Source organism: Euleptes europaea, chromosome 3 (assembly GCF_029931775.1).
Source record: "Euleptes europaea isolate rEulEur1 chromosome 3, rEulEur1.hap1, whole genome shotgun sequence".
Classification (NCBI taxonomy): Eukaryota; Metazoa; Chordata; class Lepidosauria; order Squamata; family Sphaerodactylidae; genus Euleptes; species Euleptes europaea.
In genome coordinates, this window is record NC_079314.1 from 89,924,337 (window position 1) to 89,936,810 (window position 12,474).

At 43.3% G+C, this 12,474-nt stretch overlaps 1 protein-coding gene across 1 annotated transcript in view; it reads left to right on the forward strand.

Moving 5' to 3' along the window:
* ENTHD1 (ENTH domain containing 1) overlaps positions 1 to 12,474 on the forward strand; it is a 39,263-nt gene that overhangs the window by 25,289 nt on the left and 1,500 nt on the right. Inside the window, exon 5 of the mRNA XM_056846550.1 lies at positions 6,204 to 6,638. Coding sequence (XP_056702528.1) covers positions 6,204 to 6,638 — 435 coding nt within the window. The remainder of the gene's footprint in view (positions 1 to 6,203; positions 6,639 to 12,474) is intronic.

Sequence of the window (12,474 nt, forward strand, 5' to 3'; positions counted from 1 at the left end):
TTTCCCTTGAGGCCAGTGTTATACCTTTTATCTTTCTTGAAGCTTCACGGATTTAATCTGAAGTATTGTGCTGGCATTTCATTCTTTTTATGTGGCTTCTTTCTACCAAGAACATGGATACGCAAGTCAGAGAATATCCATAGCATGTGAGCTATGTCTTCGGATCAATTATATCCATGGCAGGTCATCAGGTTGCTCTCTAGAGATCTTTTCGATTCCCCAGGGCTCAAACTGTGAAAAGATTCTTGGTTTTGTCAGCAGAATATATTTGTAAGGTCAAGTAGACTGACAAAGACAGTAGAACACAGCAATGCAAAATAGAGCAAGCCCCAGTTTTAAACTGGAATATTTTGCTGCTGGGAAAATATGTGGTTGTTGTACCACCCACATCCCCATGCAGTCTGGAATACCATGTATACTGCTGAATGTTGTGAGCACCAGCTGGCTAGCTGGGCCAGGGGCAATTTTTCATTGCATTAATTTCATCAGCTAAGCTGACCTCCGCTAAAGCCCTCTCACACTGGGAAAGAAAGCAGAAAGGAAACACGCACCAACTGAGATTAAGATAATAGCAGTTCTAATTCAGAAAGGCAGGGCTGATATTGAGCAAAGACATATCCAGTGTGCAGCTCCCTCCCTTACAGGAAGGGGGAGAGTAAGACCTTAGCCAGCCATGCCTCTGACCACTAAGAAGTCCAATGTGGTCCTGGCCAAATAGACACTCTTCAGCATTCCTTGTGTAGTTGCAACCTGCCCAACGAAGCGAGAGACAGATAGATAAAGCCTTTTATCTGAGAATCTACTTATGAATTGGAAAACTTGAGGCTTTTTTTTAGCAGGGGTGTATTTTAATACTACATTGGCTGTTGCCAAGTTTTTATCTCAGTCAAGCAAGATAAAAAATACTAATGGTTTTATTGTTTATCTAGACATCTGTTTATATACATATATAGTTCCTTTTAAATTTTGATCTTAGTGTGACATGGTTCAGGGCCGAATTGGCCATACAAACAGTATCATTCAAGTAAGTAATACAGCCGAGGGAAGGGGGCCAAGCTGGGAAAAGGGGAAGGAGATGGAACTGGGAGCCTTCTCTCAGTTGCTCTCTTACCCTGAGGCTGCTAGGTGTGCCTCTGCATGTCAGAGGTAGCTGGCGTGGCCGGCTAAGAGTCTTTCGGGCAACACAACTTGAAACTGTCTCCAGTGCACCTCCCATTTATGCAGATCGCTTAACCCCTTCCCTGCCTCCCCAGTGTGAGCCAGCCAACTTCCAGAAGCACTCAGAAATCTCAGTCGTGAATGTGGAGAAGATAGTTAAAATCCCTTTCTAGATTTTCTTTCCACAGAAGGGTCCCTGCTGCTTGTGCATGCTCCGCAGCACTTAGCTGCTTGCAAACTGGTACCCGGGCAGGATGCCTGCGGTGGGAAAGGCAGCCCAGCTCAGGGAGACAGCGCTTCCCTCCTTTAGCCAGCAGACGAGGTGCCAGCGGAGGCGGGGGTGGGGGTGGGAGGCAATAGAGCTTATAAGAAAACAAGCCTTTTCAAGCTGCAGCTAGCCCCCTTTCCATCAGGAGCCTCAATCTTAAAAGCAGAGTTGGCTAACATCCCTTTTTAGATGTGTTTTAGTATAAAAGGGTCCCCACTTCTTGTGTGTGTTAGTGCTGCTCCACTCAGTGCCCTGCAAGACAGGGAAGGGGGAGTAGAGGGAACTTAGTGGGTGGGTGGGGGAAGGGTGGACAATTCCCCCAATGCTGTTTTCCCAACCTGAAATGGACATAGTGAGCCCTTGTAGTCTGTTGGGGAAACTGACATGTGGTCACATCAGGGGGGAATTGACATATTTAGGGTTGCCAGACTCCAGTGGGACCTGCAGTTCTCCTGGAATTACAACTGATTCCCAGCAGAGCAGGTAGCAGCTTCCTGGAGATGTTTCAGGTTGGGAAAACATCATGGGGGGAGCTCTTTGCCCCCTTCCCCACATGCTGTCGTCCTGATCTGAATTGGGGTCCCACATACCTGGAAGCATGGAGTTCCAAAAATTATCTCAAAGGCCACTTTTTCTAAGCCATTTGCTTCTGACATATTTGACTCACCCTAAAAGATGATTTGTAGGGATGTCATTAATTGGAAAAGGAAACCTCCAGGTACTAGGTGGAAATCTCCTGTTATTACAACTGATCTCCAGCTGATAGAGATCACTTCCTCTCGAGACAATGGCCGCTTTGGCAATGGGACTCTATGGCATTTAAGTGCCTCCCCTCCCTCAAACCCCGCTCTTCTCAGGCTCCGCCCCCAAGACCTCCCGCCGATGGCAAAGAGGGACCTGGCAACCCTAGGGGCACCAATGGGGCAAATAGTAACCCCTGGGATGTTTTAGGTCAGGAGTATAATGCAGGGGAGAAGGCAGAAGCTCCTTTTCTCTGTGCCTGCCTGAGATCCCCAGCATGGAACTTGCAATACATATTTATTGTATGAACCCAGGGAGGATCTGTGGAAAAACTTAGTGAAGCCCTTACAATATCAACAATATTAGGTTTGCATGCTTCTGCAAAATTTACTAACCGGGCTGGGGGCCTCAGAGAAACCAGAGGTCTGAGGATGGGAGTGGATTTTTGTGTTTGTCTTAACCTGAAATTGAACAAGGGGGAAGTTCAGAAATGCAACCTCCCCCCCTTTGTATACCTCCCCAAACCTCCCAGTGTAAACAGAAGGCTTAAAAAAACACCTGGGTATTTTAACTGAAAAGGGGTGCACATCTCAATAATCCCTCCTCCCGGTTAAGGAACCCACACTGAATTCAACCCTCACCTGGGAACCTTGCTTACCTTGCAGAACTAGGCTTGAAGCTGCTTAGGGTACTACTTTGCCCTAGCTTTCTGAGTCTGATTGTCAGGTAGGAAGTCATGTTTATGTGGTTTTAGCATCTGACATTTCCATCTATCCTTCTCCCTGCTGTGAGTGCATCTAGCCTAGTTTCTCATCACCTTTGATAATTCTTTCCCTATCTGAAGTCTGCACTGCATAATATAATGCTAAGCTATTGAACAAAATTGGTATGGTGATTTCTGGGAATAAAACCTCTTGTAGGTGATTAGCATTTAAATAGGACAGATAGCCATTAAAGTCTGTTATATTCACTAAATCAGTGTTCAGCTTGAGCAAGACAAATTTGAATACAATATTATTATAACTCATAATTACAGAATATTTAAATGCAGTTATAGAGACAGGTTGTAACCAGGCTCATGAAGCCAGATTTGAAATAACAAGGTTTCTTTAGGTCAGGTTCAAATTGTAGTAGCAAAAATTTATAGCAGATGACACTTGAAATAGCTACAGAACATCTGTATCTATCATGGTGGGCTTGTGCCCTTAACTATTGCCATTCAGCATATAAATTAAAAGAATGTGCACTTCTTAAGCCATATAGTTTTGGAAACATTCCAAAAAGTTAATTAAAAATTAATTTTTGAAAACTTTGCACCTGTGTATTCACTGATGCTTTCAATCAGTGCTATTTACAAAGGCTGTTTAACAGCCTTACAAACCAGTATATAAAGTTAACATTTAAAATATGACATCTTAAAAATGAACTTACCACAAGGATTGTTCTTATAGCTTATGTCTCTGTTGCTCTGGTGTTTCTGTGTGTTTATATTTAATTAAGAACCAAAAAGGTTAATACAATATATCCTGGCCCAAATGATAGCCTCAGAAATGTACACAAATACAAAGGACCATTACTGACCCTGACCAAACGTGTTTCAGCCCATTAGCCTTCTTCAGTGGTCAAATAATATAGATAGGGTTGCCAACCTCCAGGTGCTAGCTGGAGATCTCCTACTATTACAACTGATCTCCAGCCGATAGAGATCAATTCATCTCGAGAAAATGGCCTTTTTGGCAATTGGACTCTATGGCATTGAAGTCCCTCCCCTCCCCAAACCCCGACCTCAGGCACCGCCCCAAAACCTCCCACTGGTGGCGAAGAGGGACCTGGCAACCCTACCTAGAGCTGGGGCTAGAATGTGTCCCAAAGTGCCCTTTGGATTCCAAACGGCCTTATTTGTATAGCATCTACTGCAACATTACAAGGATTTTGCTACTTGCCTGTTGGAATATATGCTGCCCAGACATTTGGACTGCTGCCTCAGTGTTTGAACCCCTATTTGGAACCTGGACCTTCAAGAGATAGGTAGTCTTGTTTTCTGTCTTCTTCTCTCACTTGGGTCTCCTGCCTTTTATCTTGAGTGATTTTGATGCTTGGCATGATGGGCTCTTTAAGTGGCCTTCACAGTACTAATGTTTGAATAGTTTTATGTTATTTTTACTGCTTGGATCTGTGAATTTTCCAAGCTGGTATTTTTAATATTTAAATAAACTTTATTTCTGTTTTCATCCCCTTTGGATCTCAGGATCTCTTCCAAGCGTGGTTGGACGGGTGTCCAGGGTCCCATGTCTACTGTCACTGACCACCCACTTTCACTGTCTTTACAATATTTTATTTTAATTTAATCATTATTTTTCATAAAATCCCGCTTAGAGTGTTTGTGTGATATACTAATCGCTCCTATTGTCAAACCAGATGGAGGGGGCAAAGTACTGGAAATACAGACAGGAGAACCTTTTGTGGAGATTACTGTCAGTCAGAATCTTTCCCAGTTTTCAGAGAAAGGTGGCACAGGAAGGAATGGTAGTGCAGAATTCTACCCAGGGCATGCATTCCAGAAATCCTTGGGTATGAATACAAGGAGACTGAAAAGGTGCCAAAGTAATATGCATCATAAAAGACAACATAACAGAGAAATTCTTGAACATGATTAACAGGTTTCCGTTTACCTTTCAAATGTCATAATGATTCATCTTGAATAACCACCGTCTCAAAAATGCAAAGATAAAATAAACTGATTTGTATTTTTCTTTCTACATGGCAAAACATCCTCCACATGAGTACTTTAATTATAAAGCTGGTTGTGGATTTTATAAAGAATGCCTATGGTTGCATTGATACTTCCGTTTTTCTGGTATTAAATTTGTGTAAGTGTGAGGCCCTGCTGCGCATCGGTATACCAATAAGCAAGCAATCATCTCTCAAACATTTAACAAGAAAATACAGTAACTAATTTTAATAAATTATAAATGATTAAAATCTCTGTGTTGTTTATCAGCCATTTAGTTTGACAGCAGGCTTAGTCACAGCACAGTTTTTTGTCCTCCCAAAAACACAATGGCACTTTTAATTATTTTAATACTTTTTAAGATCCTAATCTTTTGTCTCCAAGGAGTTCAAGAGCAGCATTCAATAAAATGGTATACCATGTTTGCCATTAAAAAAGCCTTCAGATGTCACCCTCACAAAAGCCTTTTGGGTATGTCACAGTGAAGGATATACAACTTGTATTTATTGTACATAGCAACCACTGTACACTCAGTAAAAAAGAGAAAGATAGGAGTTGTCAACCTCCAGGTGGTGGCTGGAGATCTCCTGCTATTGCAACTGATCTCCAGCCAATAGAGATCAGTTCACCTGGAGAAAATGGCTGCTCTGGCAATTGGGCTCTATGGCATTGAAGTCCCTCCCCTCTCCAAATCCCACCATTCCCAGGCTCCGCCCCAAAAACCTCCCGCTGATTGCAAGGAGGGACCTGGCAACCCTAGAGCAAGAGTCCATGAAAGCTCATACCCTGCCAGAAATTTTATTAGTCTTTAAGGTGCTACTAGACTCTTGCTCTTTACTACTGCTATTGACAGACTAACACTGCTACCAGTTGTGATCTATCTCACTGTAAGCTCAGTTCAGCTCAAGGGAAAGGGGTTCAATGCTTTACCCTATGTTATTTTTCCAACTTTAAATTACCCCTCCACCCAAGCTGCTGTGCTTTCCCCAGCAGGGTAAGTCGGGGGGGGGGGCATTAGAAATTGAGAAGATGGTGCAGATGGAGACAGCTACCCCTCCCACTCACTCTGTGGCCTCAGTCTGAATCAGGGACCAGCCATAGCTGCAATAAAAAAATGTGCTGGAGATTTGCTGATGGGTGATCCAGCATTTCATCTGAGTCCTCATACAACAAACTATGTACTATATATTAGATCTCACCTAGTGTACTTAGAACCTGGCCTGGCACATCCCTCTTACATTCCCTTTATACTTCCAGTCTAAGAATAAAGTTAATTTTTGTGACACTGCTTTTGTTTCCTTACAGAAACTGCTTTGAGCCCTTCTGAAAGGTTACCCGCACCAAAGTGGGGCTCAAGCAAGAAATCAAAGAGTTCTGCTGTCTCCAGAGTTCTTCTGAAAGTTCCTCCCAAGGAGGAGACCAGTGTACACAAAGTTACAAAGATTTTATTTGATCTTTGGTCATCACCTCCAGAAGAGTTTATCACTATTAACAAACAGGTTTCAAAGCCGGATGTCATTCGCTGTAGCAGTGAGCCTTCTGTTGAGACCATCTACCGGTCTCCAATACTTCAAGCCTTTCATCCTTCGAGAAACAGCGCAGAAAACACCACAAAATCAACTCCAGCTTCTTCCACGCAGTCCTGTGGGCCTTATATGTCTAGCCTACAAAACCTTGACTTCTCAGTACAGGGAACTGCACAGACAGCGGGCTTAAACAGTCATCCCTCCCCAAGGCCAGGTGAGCTTGTGGTTTTCCTGTCAGTTTTATTGCTTCTCAGTTCACATTCTTGCTTTGTAGCTTAAAGAAAGCTGCAGCGCTTCTGTGACAATGCCCAGGAAGCAGGCTTTCAGTTAGATGTTATGATATGCTTCATGGCTCTCTATTGCCATAATAATTACTTTTGCCGCAATCCGCTTCTATAGCCGGTCCAACTCTCTCAATGCTTCCATTTAAACAGGTTACTATTATGAAAAGGTTAAATGGCACCTTCCAATAGCTTAATATAGGCAATAATAACCAAAACGAAATTGAAGGGAATGACGGCGGTGACTGCTGGAAGTCTTATTTTTAAAAAGCACTTGAAAATGCAGTTACACTCATGCATTTTAAGTGCAGTTAGTACTATTGCAAAAGGTTGGATAGTTAGCCATTTCTCACATACATAATTCATGTATAGGGGTCAATGCAGATGCAAGCTTGATGAGTGTCTGTTTTGGATGTAAATAAACCGAGGTTGTAGTCTTCTAACGTTTATTGAAGAGTAGACTGACTAACCTTTACCTCAGAGTAAAGTTGCCATGTCCAGAACTGTACAAGGCCACTTGGGGTATCAAGGGTTCATGTGCATGCCTTTCATTATGCATTCATGATGTGCTGCAGGGTATGTGCCTCCACACTCGCCATTGCATGGATACCTGATTCCCAGTCTTCTCACATGGGTTTCACTCCCTCAGGTTTATATGAAGCCTTTCCCCCTGAATCTGCAGATGGCATTAAAAAAAGAAGAAGAAATCCTTAGCCGTTTTTACTTATGAAAGATATAAAGAAAATGTGCAGGCAGTATTATACCTAACTGCACCCATACTCCAGTGAGTATTCTACCTAACTGCTCCGATAATAAGTGCAAGTGGGACAGAAGGCAGCATGGTATAGCCTGATCTCGTCAGATCACAGAAGCTAACCAGGGTCAGTACTTGGATGGGAGACCACCATGTAAGACTGTGCAGAGCAAGGCCACAGAAAACCACCTCTGCTTCTCACTTGCCTCAAAAGCCACTTGCTGTAGTCACCATAAGTCGGCTGAAACTTGATGGCACTTTACTCACACCCAATGAGTTCACTGTGTCTAGGATAGGGTTGTCAACCTCCAGGTAGTAGCTGGAGATCTCCTGCTATTACAACTGATCTCCAGCCAATAGAGATCAGTTCACCTGGAAAAAATGGCCGCTTTAGCCATTGAGCTCTATGGCTCTGAAGTCCTTCCCCTCCTCAGGCTCTGCCCCAAAAACCTCCCACTGGTGGTGAAGAGGGACCTGGCAACCCTAGTCTAGGATGACTGAAATTTAGCCATCTCCATTTTAACATTATTAACATTTAATATTATTTATAACTTATTTATTTATGCTATATATTTAATAGTCCACCTTGCTTGCTGAGACTCAAGACAGATTACACAGTGTAAGTCAATAAGGACATCCAATAAACAGTGCAGTAGGATTTGGACTGCAGAAATCTTAAAACAAGCTGAAATCTGAAACAGAACTGAAACAAAGCATAGCATTAACTTGACCCGTTAAATGATACAGAAATTACAGAGTAGGATCATGCTTATGGCAACAGACAGTACATACTATACCCAGTAGTATATTCCGCATTGCCTATCCTTTTACCGAGCATCTTTCTGAACCATTTTGTTATAATACTGCCCTATTTCCTGTGTTTAAAAATCCTCCTGCATTTTTCAGGAGAGTGGAAGCCTTCCTGACCCCCTTAGGCAGGCCATTCCACAAGGTGGGGGCCACAACAGAGAAGGCACATGTACGGGCGGTTGTTGATTTTGCCCATTTGCACCCTGCTCAGATGAGTGAACCTGTTGTGGTGGAACACAGGGGAGAGGCAGACCTGCAGCTATGAGGGATCAAGTGCATGGAGGGCTTTGTATGTGATAGCCATTGCCTTTAATAGAGCCTGGTAACTGATGGACAGCCAATGGAGTGACTGCAGAATGGGAGTAATGTGCATGTTGCGCTAGCTCCTGATCATAAAGGAACTGTGGCATTCTGCACCAACTGGAGTCTTTGAGTTGACTTTCAGGGGAAACCTATGTAGGTACATTACAGTAGTCTAGTCTTGATGTTACAGTCGTGTGGACCAGGTCGCCAGATTGGCCATGTCAAGGTAGGGGCCATCTTCCAGGCGACACTGAATCGCCAGCAGTATAATAGACATACATGAACCCTTTGCTGCAGAAGGTGCAAATTTAATTTTTTAAAAGAAATCCTTAGCCTTTTTTTTTTACTTAAGAAAGATATAAAGAAAATGTGCAAGCAGTATTCTACCCAACTGCTTCCATATGCCAGTGGGCTAAATGAGTTCAAAGTATCTAAGATGATTGACATTTAGCCATCAGCATTATAAGATTATTAAATTTTAATATTAATGTTATTAACATTAATTCAAACAGGATTTTATTATTTTGCCTTATGATGGCCTACTTCCTGAATGCCTCCATCAAATTTTTGGCTATGCCCCCATACCTATGGGGTGAAGGGAGCACAGGAGCAATTCTGATGTTCTATTGCATGCACACAGTATTTCTGGCATGATGATGGTGTGAATCAGCCTTTTTTTTTGCTGACAAGTCACAGCTGACTTATGGGAACTCCATAGGGTTTTCAAGCAAGAGGCATTCAGAGGTAGTTTGCCATAGCCTGCCTCCACGTCACGCCCCTAGTATTTCTTGGTGATCTCCCATCCAAATACTTGCCAGAGTCAAGGCAAAGAAGAAGAAGAAGGAGGAGAAGAAGAGTTGGTTTTTATATGCCGACTTTCTCTGCCACTTAAGGAAGAATCAAACCAGCTTACAATCACCTTCCCTCCCCTCCGCACAACAGACACTCTGTGAGGTAGGTGGAACTGAGAGAGAATGACTTTCCCAAGGTCACCCAGCTGGCTTCGTGTGGAGGCGTGGGAAACAAATCCAGTTCACCAGATTAGCCTCCACCGCTCATGTGGAGGAGTGGGAAATCAAACCCGGTTCTCCAGAACCACTACACCACGCTGGCTCTCAAGAGTTGTTTTTTATACGCCAACTTTCTCTACCACTTAAGGAAGAATCAAACTGGCTTACAATCACCTTCCCTTCCTCTCCCCACAACAGACACCTTGTGAGGTTGAGAGAGCTCTAAGAGAGCTGTGACTAGCCCAAAGACACCCAGCTGGCTTCATGTGTAGGAGTGGGGAATCAAACTCTTTCCTGATTAGAGTCCACCACTCCTAACCACGGCTCTTAACCACTACACTACACTGGCTCTCCACGCACTGGCTGAGAATGTGTGACTGACCCAAGGTCACCCAGAAGGTTTCCATGGTAGAGGGTTTCCTAGATCCTAGCCCGACACCATAACCACTGCACCACCCTGGCTCTCATGTGAATCAGCCTACAGACTGGAAAATCCCCAAAGGTGCAGTTTCCCCATCAATGAAGCATCACAGTTTTGGGGGAGGAGGGAAATATACCCAGTGACCTTCTGCCTTTTATACAACACTTACAGGCACAAAAACCCTCTTTGGCCTTTGCAGTTCTCCGTCAAAGTAAATATTGTATAGAAAGACCAACATCCATATCTCCAGTCTCTTGACATTTTGACCTTATCCCATACAGCTTTATAAAGTGTGACACATGAACAGATTATATCCATTTGTTTTCTTCTCACATGGGAAGTTTTCTATAAACATAAAATGCCACATGTCACTACTAGTCTGCTCACATTTTTAAGAGTTACTGTATATCAGTAAGTGAAGAGCTGGCTCTAAGGAAGTTAAGTTTGCACCCCCCCCTTTTTTTCTTGATCTCTCAGCTGTCAGTCAGTGATGCTCAACCTGAAAGAAGTGGAGCAGAAACGCCAGGCATTTAGCGTTCACACATTTCAAAATAAAACCGAACATGCTTTTTCTTTAGCACAAGAAATAACAGGGAATAGAGGGAAGATGAAGAAACTGAAGATATGGAGAAAATGAAAGAGGTTGCAAAAAAAAAAAAAAAAAAAAAAAGCAGGGAAGAGGCAAGAATGCAATCCAACCTGCCTGCTTGCAAGTATCTCTGCACCACTGAGTAAATTCTCATTCCGTAGCAAGTGATGTTGTCATGGCCATTTTCCACATCACAGTTTGAGTCAGCTCAAGTGCATGGAACATCGCTAATGTTGGTTGCCACCAGCAGCATGTGGTGCTGGTATGGGGAAGCTCCACACTATTGAACTGGGTGGTATAACAAGCACAAGGCAAATGTTATGCCTTGCTGTGTGTCATGCTGCCATTCAGGGACAGTTTTTGGAAGCTGTAATGTAAGTAACAGTCCTCAGAACTTCCTTTCTCCCCTCCCAAACCAGAACTAGGGAAAATCAGTTCAGAGGAAATCCATGTGAATGCTAGTGGATTACTGCCTCCCTAGTGAATTAAGGACACAGCCAGTTACCATCTGATACACACACACATATATAACTTTCACGTTATTGATACAAATGTTCAGATTGGTTTTATTTGTATTGCATGTGTGGTAATAAAACCTCTGATACCAGTTGACTGAGCTGGTGTGGTACCACAGAACATTCACAGTCTGAACTCTCAAGGAAGTGTCTGACAGTCTCTGTAGACCAATATCTGTGAGGGAACGAAAAGCTGTTGGTTGGTTCTTGTAGGTTATCCGGGCTGAGTGACCGTGGTCTTGATATTTTCTTTCCTGACGTTTCGCCAGCACTGTGGCAGGCATCTTCAGAGGAGTAACTGTCCTTCAGTGTTACTCCTCTGAAGATGCCTGCCACAGCTGCTGGTGAAACGTCAGGAAAGAAAATACCAAGACCACGGTCACACAGCCCGGATAACCTACAAGAACCAGTGAACTCTGACCATGAAAGCCTTCGACAATATTTTGAAAAGCTGTTGGTTTGGATGGTATTAAAACTGTATGTGAATTATAGGGACAGATAATAATAATAAAAAGCTATAAATATCAGATAGGTGAAACCCAGCTGGGCGTTACCCCAGTGAAAAGGATTTGGGGCTTCTAATGGATAATAAGCTTAATGTGAGCCAGCAGTGTGATACAGCAGTAAAAAAGGCTAATGTGATTTTAGGCTGCATTAGCTGAAGTGTAATGTGGAGATCGTGTAAGGTATTGGTGCCACTGTACATTGCCTTGGTTAGACCTCACCTGGAGTATTGTGTTCAGTTTGGGCCATGCTAATCTTCTCTGTATTATTCCAATTTTAGTATCGGTGCACCACAGTTTAGGGAGGGTGTCAGTAATCTGGAACAAATCTAGCATAGGGCAAAAAAGACAGTGAGGGGTTTGGAGACCATGTCTTATGGGGAGAGGTTGAAAGATTTGGGGGTGATATACCGTAATTGCTATGGTATTAATTTCCTGCCTATATAGTATGTCCAACACTGGAACAGGCTCCCTAAGGAGGTTTTTAAGCACTGATTGGATATCTGTTTGTCCGGGATATTATAGTTGTATCCTGTGTTGGCAGAGAGTCGGACTAGATGACTGTGGTGGTCCCTTAATTTTGTGAGCCTGGGAGATAAGAAAATTGGGGCAAGAGGTCCAGGAGCAAGGTAGATAAAGGAAATATTCAGAGTAGAGAGCAGGCTGAGAAAAGCTAGGTAAAGTTGAAGGGGGTTGAGGAAAAGGTAGGGTCTTACAAGGGAGGTAGGTGAGGGGTGAATTTCCCATACCAAATTGAACTAACTAGTCACTTATTTGCCTAAAAGCTTCTAGCTAGGGTTGCCAGGTCCCTCTTTACCACTAGTGGGAGGTTTTGAGGGCAGAGCCTGAGGAGGGCGGGGTTTG